The sequence below is a fragment of the Apodemus sylvaticus genome, chromosome 21, assembly GCF_947179515.1.
Source record: "Apodemus sylvaticus chromosome 21, mApoSyl1.1, whole genome shotgun sequence".
NCBI lineage: Eukaryota > Metazoa > Chordata > Mammalia > Rodentia > Muridae > Apodemus > Apodemus sylvaticus.
Window position 1 is genome coordinate 6,964,959 of NC_067492.1, and position 17,021 is coordinate 6,981,979.

Genomic DNA, 17,021 nt, shown 5'->3' on the forward strand with positions numbered 1-17,021 from the left:
GCAGGCTCTAGACTCTGCCTGCTCTCGGGAGGGGACCATGCCGCGCTCCTTCCTGGTGAAAACGCACTTCAGTCACAGGGTCCCCAACTACGGGAAACTGGAGACACTGAGAGGTAGGGGTTGGCCGGATCTCCGCCCCCAGCTCGCAGCGCTTCGGGGCTGGAGGCAGCTGGGAAGTCCTTGGGAGCTGGGTCTCACCTGCCCCAGGTGAGAGGGGAAGGGGACAGAGCTTTCCAGTTCAGCAGGGGACGAGGTTCCCTTCTGGACTAAGACTGGAGCTCCAAAAGGGATGTGTGCGCCCAGGGCAACTAACTTCTTTGCTTCGGAAGACTCGGGCATGCCTTGGGCTCTCCACTTAGAAAAAGTTTCTTGAGCCTTAGATCTCCCTGAAGCTCTCTCTCCCTGTGGACTGCCAGGACTACAGTCTCAGCTAAGCAGACCCTGAAGTCCTCTCTGTGCAGGCCTGGAAGGGTCCAAACTTGAAATATGCCCCAGGTGCTGTATACACCCACCTAGAGAAGGCCTCACTGACCACAATGCCAGGAAACTTGTCCTGCCTGCAGATGGTGGCTGGTGACTCCCCCAGAGCATCCTGCCTCATGGGTAGTGAACTCGATAGAGCAAACAATCTCTGGTGGTCTTCCCGCTTCCCAGAAGCCTCCTTGCTGTCCTGGTGCAGTGCCGTCCGTGCTCAGGTGTCCCCCATTCATTCCTGCTAGCCTCAGGGGCTTTTAGGTCTGACCACCTGAGAACCCTTAATCTTCAGGGCAAGCCTGCTGCATGCAGTAGGGCAGAGCTATCCCCACTCAGGTGGGCAGCTTCTTGGAGAAAGACCTTACTGGGGAGTTGCCCGGTGCCTAGGGACACCTTGGATGTCAGGGCTCAGGCTGGCACCCCTCACTCACATAGTGGGTGGGAGTTCCTCGGATCAGGCCCCAACACCTACGCTGCCACCAGGGGGTGCTATCTAAGACCCTGCTCTTCCGGGGGAACATTTTGAATTCAATTTAATGAGTCACTACAGCAATTCTATAACAGAGGCTACCAAAGTGTGAGATTTTTCTTTTAGTTGGGTGGTGGGTCTCCTCACAGAGGAGGTGGAAAGTTGTACTTAGAGTGAATGTTGGTCCTTTTCCCTCCTGTACGGAAGGATGGAATCAATGCCTCGCATAAGACTAATCAAGCCCTCCCCTCCCCACTGAACCATGCCTCTGGCCCTAGGCCATAGCTTTGGAGCTTAAAACCTTAGGCTGCACCTCGACAGCACACACCAGCTTGCCACTTAAATGGGCAAATCAGGTCCTGCAGGGCCCTGTCACCAACAGGAGATTGCCCAGAGTAGTCTCTTTTTTTGGGAGGGGGTAATTCAAGACAGGGTTTCTCTGTGTAGCCCTGGCTGTCCTGGAACTCACTCTGTAGATCAGACTGGCCTCAAACTCGGAAATCCGCCTGCCTCTGCCTCCCAAGTGCTGGGATTAAAGGCGTGCGCCACCACTGCCCAGCGTCCATAGTAGTCTTAATGCCCTTTAGTGTCCCCTCTTGGCTTTCCCAGGACCCCAAGGTCCCAGTGCCTCTCTTCCTATTGAGACATCACCCTAGAGTATACCGGAGGTGCTGAGGTCTGAAGTTCCCCCTCCCTCCTCCGAAGGGGCTTCAGGGATTCCTTGAGCCACAGGGCACTGAGACCCTCATCTCCCCCCTGGGGAACCAAAGCTGCAGAAATCACAGAAGTGCAAATGAACATAGGAGAGGCGTGTGCAGAAGCCACGGTCTCTCCCACCTGCATGAGTGGACACAGAACGCAGGGTTTGAACCTGGTAGTGTCTTGGTGGCAGAAGTGGAGGCTTTCCTACAGACAGGACCCGAGTGAAACTCCCCACATTCTGTGGTCCAGAACTCTGCTGACAATGACCTGCTCTCTCCTCCAATCCAGAGAATGATATGCCAGCTATATGATTAAAAACAATGTGTCAAAGAAGTCAGGTAGGAAGAGAGTAATGGAATTTAACTTCCCGGCTCTCCGTATCCTCGCCAGCGCTTGTCTCTTCTTGCTTAAGTTCTAGCCATCCTTGAAGTAAGACATGGTGCCTTGATGTGGTTTTAATCTGCATCTTTCCAGTGTCTGATAGTGGCTATTATCTTGTGTGCATGCTGCCCACATGCTTTTTAAAACCTTAGTCTTTTTTTAATTAAGAAAACTTTATTATTTGTGAGTGGGTGTGGACACGTGTATCAGGGAATGTATGTGGATGTCAGAGATAAAAGCAAGTAGCTTTCCCCTTTCATCTTAAGCGTTGGGATATAAAACTCGGATTGGCGGACTCGGCTGCAAACCTGTCTGCCTGCTTAGCCATCTTGCCAACTTGTGTATTGTTGTTGGAGAAATAAATATTCCTATGGCCCCTACTTTTGAGGGGTCAAAATGTAACCCAGGCTAGCCTTGAACACTTTGTAGCTGAGGATGACTTTCAGCTTCTGATCCTCCTGCCTCCACCTTCCTAATTTGGATTACAAATGTACAATGTTACACCGAGTTTAGAAAAGGACCCCAGGACATCTTGAGTGCCGGGCAAGCGCTCTCCCGGCTGAGCTGTGCCTCCTACCCTTTGTACCTATTTTTAAATTGTGCTTTTGGACTTTCCATAGTGGAGCTGTAAACTTTCGTAGTACCTAGGCTAGTTTCTAATCAAACGTTTCATTTGGGAATATTCCCTCCCGACCTGTGAACTGACATTTCTACCCAAAGCCTTTGCATCAAGTTAGAAACAAGGGTACACAGAGGTCTGTCTCCGCGTGTGTGGCAGATCAGTCAGTGCTTCTGTCTTTGGGAAATCCAGAATTTGCCTCTTATCTGCAGCCTGGTCTCTTGTGTGTGTCGGGAGGGAGGGATACCAGCATTGTTTGATTAAACATACAAAATTCCGGCCACAACTGAAGGGCACACAAAGCCAGGACTAAATCTGATGCTGCCTCGTTAAGCAGCCGCCACAGCCTGCAGCCACCTGCCTGGCCAGGCATGTCCGTGCACGCATACAGGGTAGCAAGTGTGTGCTGTTGAGTGGCCAGGGATGTGGCCAAGCACAGCACATCGTGACACACTCAGGGAGACGCCACAAGGGTGACCCTGCGGTGAGTGGAGGCTGATTGCTGTGGGGGTGGCTGGCTGGTTTTACCAGGTTCTTTTTGTTCTGAGGGCATGCATCTGTGTGGGAGCCCAGAAGTGCTAGCCCCAGCTGCTACCCGCTGTCCAGAAGTGGGACTGGGGCTCCTTAGACAAGCTCCAGGACTTGAGCAAGAAGTCCCGTGAGGAGCTGATTCTTGAGGTCTCCATAAGTAGCCCAGGCTGGCTCAGATTTGAAATCCGCCTAACTTAGTCTCCTGAATGCTGAGTTTGCAGATGCCTGGCTTTGCAGCTGTTTATATTCCTGAGCACTGGAGGTTCTGAAAGATACTTTGCTCATTTTAAACAAGTTCAGTCACCTCTAGTGTCTGGACATGTCTAGTCCCTGAATTCCACAGCCCTTACCTCTCTTACCACCTCTGTGGACCAGAACAGTAGATGAAGGTGAGAACTTTGGCTGCTGTAGGAAGGACAGGTTCGTGGTAGGCATTTGTACCTCTGGCTTCCTGCTGGCTGCTGCTGACCTATAAGACAGGCCAGACTACAGTCAGATAAGGGAGCAGAAGTTTCAAAGCTCCCGCCATGGGATCTCCTTCCTCACTATGTGTTCTCTCTCCCCTCTGCTCTGCTAGAAGCTAATGGCTCCTGCTCCGCCTGTGAGGGGCCAGTGGGGTCCCGCCACCAGCCAGACAAGGAGGCCCCTTGCAATCCCAGCGACCCTCTACAGCCTTGGGACAGTACCTCTGCCGTCGCCTGCATCTCCCTGCCTCTTCTGCCACATCACGGAGAAACTCTGGGAGCCTCTGAACCGGGACCTCAGGAAATCAGCTGGGTGGGCCCTCGGGCTGGCCAGGCCCCCAGTATGACTCTCAAAGACAGCTTCAATCTGCCCCCATTGTTGGTGCTGCCCACACGCTGGCCTCCAATCCTGGGCCCAGATGGTGCTCTAGATGAACATCTCAGGGCTGAGGGGCCATGTCGAGTCCCAGGTGGTTTTGAGTGCATCCACTGCCGCAGGCCGTATCACACGCTGGCGGGCCTGGCCAGGCACCAGCAGCTGCACTGCCAGTTGTCGACTGAGCGCACCTTCACCTGTAGGTACTGTGACAAGGAGTATGCCAGCCTGGGTGCCCTCAAGATGCATATCCGCACCCACACGCTGCCCTGCATTTGTAAGGTGTGTGGCAAGGCCTTCTCCAGGCCCTGGCTGCTCCAGGGCCACATCCGCACCCACACAGGTAGGAGGGGCAAGGCTGCAATCTGGGAGAAGGATCTGTTGGGGGAGGGGCTGGGGAGGAGAAAGGAGACGTCGTCGGCAGGGCCCCTGCACCTCCCACAGCTGCCGACACACATCCCAACAGATAAAGAGCAGCACAGACCTGTCCCCTCAAGGTCCTGAGGCCAGAAACCTAAACTGCAGTCATGGCCAGGCCACATTCTCCGCAAAGGCTGTAGGAATGACAGGTCTTGCCTCTCTGGTCGCTTGGCAGCTGCCCTACTCATTGGCAAATGGCCACATCTGTTTATCTGTCTCTGCCCCTGACTTCCTAATGCCCTCTCCCCTGGGTGTGTCTCTGCTGTAAGGGAAGGGAGACCCCTGTTAAGTCCTAGCATTAGGATTCCCCGGATGGCCTCATCTTACCTGTGATCTTTGTGAAGGCCCAATTTCTGAGTAGGGTTGGAAGGGCGCTGAGGAGACAGGCATCTCTGCACGCCAACACTGGGAACTGCAGCTGCGGAGACGTCTACCCTCATCTCGTGGCTTCAGGGCCAGGGAAGTCTGAAGACAAGGGAGTGCGGTCACTGTGGGAACTCCCACAAGAAGGGCAGACTCTGGGCTTAGAGAACTGTAACCAGTTAGGATGCACATGCCTGTTGTGGGCTACAGCACCAGACAGACGATTCTCAATGGCCCTCTCCCCTTCCTCTTGAGAGGGTTATCCTGAGAGCCAAGGTCTCAGTAGAAAGCTTCTGTCCCCACCCTTGGTATCCCTGATTGGAGATGGCCCTGTGTCTAGGACTCGAGCTCCTCCACCCAGCTCTGTCCTCACAGTGGCTCAGTAACCCCTGCCAGGAAGCGCTGCCAGGGCCTCTCGCTGCCCTTAGTTCTCACAGTCAGAACTAAGCACCTAGGGCTTGGCTGAGAAGATCCTCTGATGCTGTGATCCTGCCCCAAGTGACAGTTTGACTGTCCAAAGGGCTCTGGCCTTGGGTGTTTGGGTGGTGAGGATTTAGAGGACAAGGGCAAGTTACTAGTCAACAGTGACATTTCACCTCTAGCCACCATCTGTGGGATTGTCCTGGTGGCAGCCACTCCCCTGACCTGCTTTCTTCCTCCCACAGGTGAGAAGCCTTATACCTGTTCTCACTGCAGCAGGGCCTTTGCTGACCGTTCCAACCTGAGGGCCCATCTGCAGACTCACGCTGGTACCAAGAAGTACAGGTGCACGGTGTGCCCCAAGGCCTTCTCCCGCATGTCCCTCCTGGCACGGCATGAGGAAGCCGGCTGCTGTCCTGGCCCCTAGGGGGGCACAGCAGAGTGGAGGGGCCACACCTGACAATATTCTCGGTGGTTCTGTCATCCAGGACAGGGCCCAGCTCCCTGTGTCCTGCCAGAACCACGCCCAGTGGAGCCTTTGGGCGTCTTTCCCTAAGGCCTGTGTTGAGAGGACACTTATCACCACAAGGCTCACCAAAATAACCAACGTTTTCAGTTTGGCCTGTCTGCTGGACCTGTTCCAAAAAGGAGCATCTATTGGGAAACAGCTAACACTAGACAAAACCCACCATGACACCAACTGTCCTGGCCACCTGGGTCCCTTTGTGTGCAACTTGGAATGACCATTTTTACTTGAGAGCACAATGTGTGTCTAACCTTGGAAAGCACAGCTACCTCTCCGCCGGCCTCTGTTGCCTATACCTTGGGGCTGGAGACACATTTTCTCCTGCCCCTTGTGTGCACATGCGTGTGTATACACAAGCACACATACACCCTGGCCCCTCCCTGTAAGATGGGGCAGGGCCGGGGAGGACTGGGCTGAAGCCAGGTCCCACCTCACCTTTCCTCAGCATTGCTGTCCTGCTGGCCTCAGTGGCTGGTTAACATCTCAGGAGAGCAGCTGTGGGTAATAAAGAGCCTTCACACTCGGGCCTCCTGTCTCAAGCCTTGACATCTTGAGTCTTTACCGATGCCCTGGATCTGTGGAGGAGGCAGAATTTCTTCAGGGGTAACAGGACCCTTCTGGGCACAGAGCAGACAGGAGACAGAGGGCATCATGTCAGAGCACTTCAGAGGCCTGTGTGCAGGGGAGCTTGCGGCCTTCTCTGGGAGAAATAAAACCTGGAAGAGAAACTAGCTGCATGAAGTGGCATGGAGAAATGTTGGGGGACAACAGCAGCAGGGTTGAGGGCCCGTGAAGGACACTCAGATGGGACCAAGGCTGAGAAACAGTAGGGTGGCGAGCAGCTGAGTAGCGTCCCAGGCACAGGAGAGAGCAGGACTTTGTTCTTTCAGTGGGTCTGACTGACTTGAGTTGGGCAGAGAAAGGAGACCCATAGGATCCGGTAGAGAGAAGTCTTGACATATTTTTAAGAGTCTCTCGGCCGCTCCACTTCTGGCCCAGAACAAGGGACACGAATCAGCCACCTTGTCCAGGTCCAGTAGCAAGGGTCCCCACCTTCTCCCGAGTTTCCAGGAGCCTGCTGCACCTTCATGTGGGAAAGCAAGCGGCTGGGAGAGCCCACAGGGTGATACGGGTCCCTTAGCCTCTGGTTTTGCAGCTGCTTCAGGCCAGACTTGGTAGTAGGCATCTAGCTGTGGTTTGCTGGCTTTAGGGACTCCTCAGAGAAAGCGTGACCTATTTGTTTGGAGACGGCCTCAGTCTGTGGGCCACGGCTGGCCTCGAGCTCCCTGCGGTCTTTCTGCCTCGGCCTCCTAGCTGGGTTACGGGCAGGTGCGCCATACCTGGCTTAGAAACTTGACCTTGAGGTTGGGCTTCTAGATCAGGAGGGACACACTTTTGAGATACACTCATGTTCCCTGCACGGGAGGCAGGAAGTGGGTTCGTGGGAACCCTCTAAATGAAAATGCAGCCATCGAACACGTGCTGGCAGCCAGAAGTCCCAGCTCAAAGTGGCCCCCAAGGCCGGAGGTGGATGCTTTCTTTGTCCTTGTCTTGTGGGAGGTCCTGTCTCTGCCATCACACTGCCCTGAGCCTGCAGGTCTCTCTACAGGTCCTCATCTCTGCAGCTGCAAAGACCCACTTCTAAGGGTCTGCAACGGGTTAGGATTTTGACATGGATTTGAGGTAGGGGACTGCTATTCAGCCCAAACACCCAAGAACATGTGGTTTGAGAAGTCACCCTACCTGGTCCTCACTCTTAGAGCAAGGTGGGGTGGGGTGGGGGAGATCTGATGATTCCTTCTTAAAATCTATACAGGATCACAAGGTTAGTCAGGTGTCAGAAATAGCTTCAAAGGTTGTGTGTAAGAAGCCCCTTCCCTCCCCCCACCCCCTCTTCAACTGTCAAAGCAAAGGAAGAAATCATGTCCCCAAATGTCTGGTCCTTCTACAAGCAGGTCAAGAGTCCCCTGGTGGAGGGACCCTCAGAACCCCAACCAACATGAGCCTGGGTTTCTCACAGGAATGTTCTTTTAAAATAGCATCCAGATGCCCAGAGGAAGCTATATTGTAGATTGTGTTCTATTTCTGGTTCCCCATGTCTAAATGGGGCCGTCACACCTGTCGGGTACGAAGCAGGGAATCTCACAGCCCAAAATAAAGTGGAATGTTTCCCAGCCCATGGAAAATGCTCTCGTATTTATATCTGGGCTGGTGGAGAGCTGAGGTAGTGGAGGGGGTGGGGTTGGCAGAGAAGCGGGAGGAGGGTACCTGCAGGGAACAGCTACGGAGTGAACAGAGGACGCTTTCCACTCGGCAGGCCAGGCTGAAGTCAGGCCACAGCAGCTGAGCGGCCCTGCCGGCAGACACCTGCGCCTGCCCAGCCAGCCTGGCACAGCAAAGGAACGGGGGAGGGGGGGGAGGGGGAGGGGGGGAGAGTGGCTTCTCACTTAATTTCTGGGCCCAGTCCCTGACATGCAGAATGAGGGTCAGGAAGAGGGTGTCCCAGTGTGCTTAGGCGGCCTTTTCTATGGGGTTGCTTTTCTTCCTTGACTGTCCCCTCCTATAGAATTACATTTGAAAGTCCCACTTCCCCTCCTAAGGACAAACTTTTGAGAAAACTTTTAGGCCTTTTGTTAGAACCTCTCTCTAAAATGGGAGCATGGCACAAGGAGGGACAAGGGGCCCAGGAGTGTAGGGAAACAGGTCTAGTCGCAGTCCTGTGATGTCTCTGGGAAGCAGAGGCCTGCAAGCTCAGTGGTACTCAGGATGAGATAACTATGTGACCCATCACATCCAGATGTGACCCATCACATCTGGAAGCTGTCTTCCCTGAGTGCTGGCTGCCCTTCCAGGAGGGCACAGGGCAGTACTGCAGAGAGGACATCTAGGGTCTGAGGGCCTCCACTGGTCTCCCAGTCAGGGTTGAAAGGAAAGAACAGCCCTGGCTTTCTGGAAACAGGTGCTTGAGGGACAGCAGGCCTTTGGATGACCCAGTCCCTGTCCCCACAGCCCGTTGAAAGAAGCCTCTTCAGAAAGCCAAAGAGACACGAAGGTTATAGCTTTTGCTTCCAGAAGCCGGGTGGGTTATATAAATAGCATTTTGGCCCGGAATATTCTAGGGGGTTCTCCAGATGCTTGAAATAGCCCACTTGTTACTATCTATACTCGAGCATCCACTCCTGGCTGCGCCCACGTGGCTAAGTATAGCTCCCTGGCTGAACCTGACGGAACACAAGTTTCCAGGCTGCTGTGACTGCGGAGTGGAACACCCAGGGAGAGCACGTGGCTGCTGAGGGGGACAGCCACACCCCTGCAGCCCAGCCCAGAACATCCAGTGTCTGCTGAGTTAATCATATAGCCAGCTTCCCCATGTCTAGATCTGCTGGGACTGCAGAGATGGCTTGTGGGTTAAAACAGAGACAAATGGCCAATTACAAGAGCATATAACTCCAGCTTCAGGGCCCAATGCCCCCTCTCCCCGCTGCCTTCTGTGGACACTCCATACATATAGCATATAGACACATATACATAAAAAAGTCCTTAAAAAATCCACACAAAGTTCAATGTTAGAATTAAAGAGAACGCCAGGCAAAAAATATCTTCAGTTACAGAACACATGGAAGCCCTGGGTTTTACCCTTGGCTCTGAATCTTCTATATCTTTATTTAGAGATCTCTGGAGTGGGGATATAGTGTAGTGGTAGAAGATGGGCCTAGCATGGCCGAAGACCTGGAGAAAGACCGACAGAAACGGAAGTGAGAGAGGATCCTTAACTTAAGGCCTTAACACAGTATGAGTGTACCTTAGACCGAACCAAACACACCCTTAATACAGTGGTCATTCTAGAAGGCCAGATCCCATCCCCCGAATAAACCAGGACACACATATCCTGCAGCTCTCTTTGGGACAGAGAGTTAAGTCTATTGTGACAGCTCTTTTTTCCCTTCAAGTGTAGGAATGTTTTGCTTGCACCAGACGTTTGTCTGGTTCCCGTGGGGCATCAGATTCCCTGGAACTGGAGTTTCAGACTTTGTTTTTTGAAACAGGGTTTCTCTGTGTAGCCTTAGCTGTCCTGAAACTCTCTCTGTAGACTAGGCTGGCCTTGAATCCTCGAACTCACAGAGATTCTTGTCTCTGCCTCCCAAGTGCTGGGATTGAAGGCATGAGCCACACCAACTGTCCTGAGTTACAGGTTACTGTAAGCCACCATGTGGGTGATGAAAGCGGAAGCCTACTCTTCTGTGAGAGAACAAGTGGTCTTAACTGCTGATCCGTCGTCCCCTCCCCACCCCATGTGACAGTCCTTAATTTAAGACACCTGTCTCCTCTGTACTTTCCGGCTTATTTGCTACGTTGAACTAAATCATGTCACGTGAATCTTCCCACTGATTCCCCAAAACAAACAACACTCAGACATTTTTTTTGTTTGGGGGATGGCCCAGGACATCACTCTGGGGACACCACCTCCCACCTAGTCAAAGTTCTCTCTAGCCTCACTATCTCCTGTCTCGCAGAGATCCCCCCTAAACCCCCCACCTCCTTGTCTTATGTTGCTACAATTCCCTCCCTTAGGGAGACAAAAGCACCATTTACCCCACTTCACCTATGACCCCAAAACAAAGGTACTGCTGCACTAGGTGACTCCCTGTGGATTTACAGATGGAGTCCTTTCTCCTGATTCTTCTCTCACACAGACCGGCTAGCCCTAGCCAGAGAGCCCAGGTCACACAGGGCGAATAGCACACAACTTGTTGGGGGGGCTGGCCAGATACTCAGAGGAGGCCATGACCTCCTGACCTGCTCGGCCAACAGTCAGCAAGCCCAGCTATGATGGTCTCTGGCAGTGACGGAGCACTTTTTCAGGTACATCATTTAATACCCCAGTAATAACCTTTTCCTCACTGGAACCTATTACTTCCAAGGTGAAAGGTTGTCTAAATTCCCAGTACCAGAAATGACTCTCCTTCTCTGGAAGGGCACTAAGTACATCCATGAGGTTGGGTGGGGTTGTTTGCTTTTGTCTTTATATGTAGCCCTGAGGTCCTGGAATTCTCTATGCAGGCATAGAGCCCAGCCAGACATGAAACTCACAGACACCCACCTGTCTGCCTCCTGAGAGTCGGGATTAAAGGCGAGCGCCACCACACCTGGTTTAGAAAGGTTTATTCATGACCACTGGGCAGCTGCTGCATTAGCTGCCTCATTGTGAAGCACCCAGGGTCCACAATTAAGTAGGACTTTTGGTCTTCATCCTCCCCAGCATCCTCAGTAGTAACGTCTGGCCCCACAGGCTAGGTCCCAGGGAGGAGACACTCCAGCTGAGTCCTAGTGAACTGTGGCAATAGCTGTTACCTTTGGGGGCCTCTAGGGCCTCTTCGGTCAACACCTGTTAGGGAGCTAACCCATCGCTGGCACTGGGGTTCAGTCAACTTTATGGGCAGGGCATGGTGGCATACACCTTTACTTGTGAGGTAGAGGCAAGTGGATCTCTGTGAGTTGGAGGCTAGCCTGGTCTATATAGCAAGTTCCAGGCCAGTCAAGGCTACATAGTGAGACCCTGTCTCTAAACAAACAAACAAACAAACAAACAAACAACACAACCACCTTACAGCTCCCGGGAACATCTGTTTCCACTCTCACAAGCCACCCCACGCCTGTCAATCGTTAACATTTACAGACCCAGGTTACTGCAGACTTTGCCTTGGTCATCTCGGTGAGTAGCATCTGTGCTTACTCAACTATACAGCTTCTGAGAATGTCACAGCTGCTCCTGGTTCTGTCCCCCTTGTGGACTAATTTCCTCTGCTTGCTTCTTCTGGGGGCAGTGACACATCTCAAAAGGTTTCCAAATCAGCAAATTACCCAGAGCTTAGCATTCTGTCATCTATGTGACAAAGCCTTTTCCCAGGCCATGATCAAGACACCCCGCCATTGGAAGGCCCGAACCTCCATGTCATTGTGATTAGTGGCCAGAATTGCACTCTGAAAGCCCATCACAATGGTCCCGTTATCACAGTTCACAACTAGGAAGATTCTAAAGTCAAACGGAAGCAAGATCCCACAGCACAGGGAGAGCCCTCCACCCACTAGCACTGATCACTTCTTCCACAAATGAAGGTTGGGTACAGTGGCGTGGTGAGGACGTGGTAATTAGCCCTCCGCAGTCCTCAGTCACTCTCTGAGCCTTCCACCTCCACATGCAGAAAATCTTCCCTAGAGCCTCCCCACCCCCTCATGAACTCAGCTCTACCCGGGGCCAAGCAGCCCTGCACAGGCCCATGTCTAAGAACTGGACCAGAGACTTCCCTTTCTGACAGGTATCTTCTGCCTTCTACTCTCTTCGTCTTGACTACCAGATGCCTCCCATGGGTTCCGGGCTTCCAGAAAGGGCTCTTCACTGCACATCTGATTTAAGTTTTCTTTACCCTTCAGCCAAGCTCTGAAAAGATGCGAGCTAACACTGCCATCTCTCCTCTCTTTTGTCCAACTTCCTCTCTAGGCTAGCACAGAGGATGCTTCCTCCCTTAATTCTGCAGTCTCCCTTCCTCCCTCCCTCCCTCCCTCCCTCCCTCCCGCCCGCCCACCACCACAGCCTGATAGGTCTTGTGTCACCCACAGCAGTGTCTAGGCTGCCTCGGCTGCAGCTCCCTGATATCCTATCACTCCCAGGGCTGTTCTGGAACTTCGGCTGTTCTCAAAGCATCTCCACAGCCCCTGGACAAACCCCACTGGTGCATCCGGCTATCATGCCCCTTGTTCCCACCTAGGTAAGGACCACCACCACCAGACCTTCCCCTCAGACATCCCCCACGAGGGTGGTTTTACCTCACACCCCACTGCCCTCTATACACAAAAGGCACATGACAGGCCACGTGGGGATAGGAAGCCATGCCAACGGACTCGTCCTCTCTCCTTAAGTACCATAGCTTCAGCTGCGGGTCTCACTGCCCACCTCAGGGCCAACACTGCTGCTCTTCCGCACTCACCCTTGCTATTTATTTATTTATTTATTTATTGTTTTTCGAGACAGGGTTTCTCTGTATAGCTCTGGCTGTCCTGGAACTCACTCTGTAGACCAGGCTGGCTTCAAATTCAGAAATCCACCTGCCTCTGCCTCCCAGAGTGCTGGGATTACAGGCATACGCCACCACTGCCCGAAATAATTTTTTCAATTTGGGTGTTTTTCTTCTTCTTTTTTTTTTTTTTAAAGATTTATTTCTTTTCTGTATGTGAGTACGCTGTAGCGTCAGACACACCAGAAGAGGGCGTCAGCTCTCTTTACTGATGGTTGTGAGCCACCATGTGGTTGCTAGGAATTGAACTCAAGACCTCTGGGAGAGCAGTTAGTGCTCTTAACCGCTGAGCCATCTCTCCAGCCCTAGTAAACTTTTTTTTTTAAAGACAAGCCTTTAAAATCCCATGTTAGTCTCCAACTTGCTCTATAGCTGAGGATGACCTTGAACTCTTAACTCTTCTGTCTCCACCTCCTAAGCACTGGGATGACAGATGTGAGCCACATTTGGTTCATGCTGTGGTGGAGACGGAGGCTAGGTGAGCACTCTGCTAACCTAACCTGGTATACATATTTGGCCACAACTTAAAAAAAACAAAAACAAAAACCCAAATTAGGGGGCTGAGAGGGGGCTCAGTGGTTAAGAGCACTGACTGTTCTTCTGAAGGTCTTGAGTTCAAATCCCAGCAACCACATGGTGGCTCACAACCATCTGTAATGAGATCTGATGCCCTCTTCTGGTGTCTGAAGACAGCTACAGTGTACTTACATATAATAAATAAATAAGTCTTTAAAAAAAAAAAAAAGAGCACTAACTGCTCTCCCAGAGCTCTTGAGTTCAAAATTCCTAGTAACCACATGGTGGCTCACAACCATCAGTAAAGAGAGCTGACGTCCTCTTCAGGTGTGTCTGAAGCTATAGTGTACTCACATACAGAAAATAAATAAATAAATAAATAAATAAATCTTTAAAAAAAAAAAAAAAGAACACCCAAATTGAAAAAATTATTTCGGGCAGTGGTGGCGCACTCCTGTAATCCCAGCACTCTGGGAGGCAGAGGCAGGCGGATTTCTGAGTTCAAGGCCAGCCTGATCTACAGAGTGAGTTCCAGGTTTCAGGACAGCCAGGGCCACACAGAGAAACTGTCTCAAAAAAACAAAAAACAAAAAAAAACAAACAAACAAAAAAAGAACTCTTTGTGATACCCAGAAAGTGTGACCCACTCCAAGATGGCTATGCAGGTGCATGGGGACAGCCACTTCCATTTATTTGGTCCCTGTCTGAAGCTGCTGGCATTTTCTGTGACACCTGCCCCTTCCCCTCTCCCATCCCCCCCACACTGGCCTCTTACCAGAAGTGTGGCTCATACCTGTTCTAAAGGCCACGTTGGGCTGTGGTCACGGAGTCCAAACAAGGCAGGTGCCTTTAGAGGTCGCCCAGTGCAGGGGTCGGATCTGTCAAGGCCAAGACGAGGGCCAAAGTCCAGGCAAAGAACAGGCCTGGGGAGCAGGGAGGTGGAGGCAAAGAGTCCTGAGGGCTGGTGCCCAGGAACCCACGAGGTCAGAGGAGGCACTGGTCACTACGCCCCTGGCCTGGCTGAAGGAAGGAATTTGCTTCTCGTGGCAGAGTAAGGAAATTCCAGCCTGGGCGGCCCGGACAGTTTCTCCTTCCTCTCTGCTTACTCTATGGCCCCTAGTTCTGCCCAGGCCCCACACCTCCTCTTGGTCCTTTGGTACCTCAGTCCCTGCTAAACACAGCTGCCAGCCTCTAGCCACCTGCTTCATTGGCTGCACCTGATAGGCCTGCGCCGGAGCTGTTTTTCACAGGGAAACAGAACCACTGGATGGAATCTACCTCTATTCCGGTCTCTCTGGTTACCCAGGTGCTCTGGAACAACTCTGACCTCTGAAGACTTCCCTAGGGAACTGAGTTCAAAGGGACAAGGGCCAGGGGCACAGAAATCCACAAACAGTATCCTCCCTTTTTAGGTTGCTTTCAGAGGTGTTCTGTCCCCCGTGCCTGGCCTGGGAATCCCAGCTGCACTTTGGTCCCCTCTGCTGGCCTCTTCAGGCCAAGCTCCGAGGTAAAAGCAGCCGGCGCTGGGCCCTGGTGGACTCTCTCTTCCCTCCTGCATCTCATCCATTTGTATCCCTGACCAACAATGAAATTCACAAACATGACAGACATTTACAACGTTTGATGACTAGAAAGGTGACCTACCACTGGCTCTTAGCTTCAAAGTGCACGGGGTTCCACGTACTGGTGTTCTTCAGCCCATGAGGTGACCATGACCTCTGTACCTAATAGTGTACAAGGATTCTCATGGGTGAGACTGTTCGTTCTGGAGTGAATTGTTCTCTTCTGTGTTTTGTTTTGTTTTGTTTGAGACAGGGTTTCTCTGTATAGCCCTGGCACTCACTCTATAGACTAGGCTGGCCTCGAACTCAGAAATCCGCCTGCCTCTGCCTCCCAAGTGCTGGGATTACAGGTGTGGGCCACCACTGCCTGGCTCATTCTCTTCTTTAAGTTAATGTTTTTTAGAGAGAGGATCTCGCTGTGTACTTCTGCTGGCCTTGAACTCACAGAGACTCCCGCCCCTTTCTTCTTCTTTGGGTTTATTTATTTACTTAGGTTTTTTTTTTCAGGCTGGCCTGGTACTTACAGAAATCCACCTAACACCTCAGGCTCCTGAGTGTTGAAATTAAAGGTGTACACTATCACCTTCCTGCTGGCTTGTTTTGTTTTGTTTTTTTAAAAGATTTATTTATTTATTATATGTAAGCACACTGTAGCAGTCTTCAGACACTCCAGAAGAGGGCGTCAGATCGGTTGTGAACCACCCTGTGGTTGCTGGGATTTGAACTCAGGACCTTCGGAAGAGCAGTTAACCACTGAGCCATCTCTCCAGCCCTCTGCTGGCTCTTTTTTTTTTTTTTTTTTTTTTTTTTTTTTTTTGTGAAGCAGAAAAGTTATTGTAAGGGAAATTGAAAATAAGAGCCATCTCGCACGCTACAAGGAAACAACAGTGAGCTCCCATTGGCCAGCCGTCAGACTGACAGGCTGTCTACTGAGGCAGTGCAGAAAGTACCACACACTCGCTCCCTAGTCAGCAGAGCTGAACGATCGATCCAGCTTCCAAGATGGCAGCCTGCCAACAGCTATCAACATTGCCCCAGGCATAGCTGCTTGGCTGGTTCATCCACTTCTAGGAATCTACGGAAGCACTCTTATACAAAGTGCAAGGAAAGTACAAGGAAAGTACCGTGCACGGCTTCAAAGGGGGACGGCTTGAATAAATTACCGACGGTCTAGACAAACAAGGGCATTGTTTTGGTGTGGAGCTGGAAATCGTCCAAGAAACTCAGATGTTTAAAAAAAAAGAAAAGAAAAGCAGCGTGGAAGAAAAAGCAACTCCCATTCACTGTGTATAAAATGTCAGCCAGAAGGCTGTTAAAGAATTGGTACCATCAACACTCCTAGGAACAGAACTGGTGGCCTGGTATCGCATACTCTCAAGTCTTCGGAACTCTAAGCCATTCAACAGCCACAACTTTTAGAAGAGTTGGAACTAGGAAGTTGTATCTGTTTCTGTTGGGAGAATGGATAGTCGGTTCTGGAAACAGAGGTGATGGCTGTACCAAATAAATATACTAAATGCCACTTAACTGTAAGAATGACACAGAAACGTGCCAACCCATTTCAGTATGAAAAAAAAGACAGAATTCTTGCTTGGGTGGAGCTTGGGAGAGGGGACAGCATTTGAAAATCCCATCTCGGATGCAGCACATCCGCCGGCGGCTGGACCCCTCAGGCAAGCTGTGAGACCCAGACAGGCTGTGAGACCCCAGACTGTGGGACCAGGAGACTGGAGATTGTGACAAGTCGGATTGTGAATGTAGGAGACTCCAGGATGTGGGGTCCGGCACGACCTTGGGCTGTGGATCAGAGGATGTCTCCGGATTCACTGTCTAGTGAGCTGTGCGTGCAGCGGAGAGGCTGGATGCGCATCCTCTATCGGCCCCGCTGTTTCAGCAGCAGATGGCCCCGCTGCCCCGTCGGTCACTCTGGCTATCCTGTGGTGCTTGTGCGACGAGGAGGAACCTTTAAGACAAGGAGGCCTCCCGCGCCTGCGCAGATACCGCCTGTGCATATGGCGCATGCGTAGATGCCCCCCAGCAGACCCCGCCCCTTGCTCGCAGCCACGAGCTTAGAAGCACGGGGCGGGGAGGGGGCGGGCTCAGTGTCAGCCGCACATCATTCGAT

General features: G+C 51.9%; 1 protein-coding gene across 1 annotated transcript; it reads left to right on the plus strand.

The window, feature by feature from the left end:
* Positions 1–6,341, plus strand: Snai3 (snail family transcriptional repressor 3). Its single transcript, XM_052166690.1, has 3 exons — positions 1–113; positions 3,754–4,359; positions 5,465–6,341. Exons 1-3 carry the CDS (start codon positions 38–40, stop codon positions 5,644–5,646), a joined length of 864 nt encoding a protein of 287 aa, XP_052022650.1. The 5' UTR covers positions 1–37; the 3' UTR covers positions 5,647–6,341.
* The last annotated feature ends 10,680 nt before the right edge of the window (positions 6,342–17,021 follow it).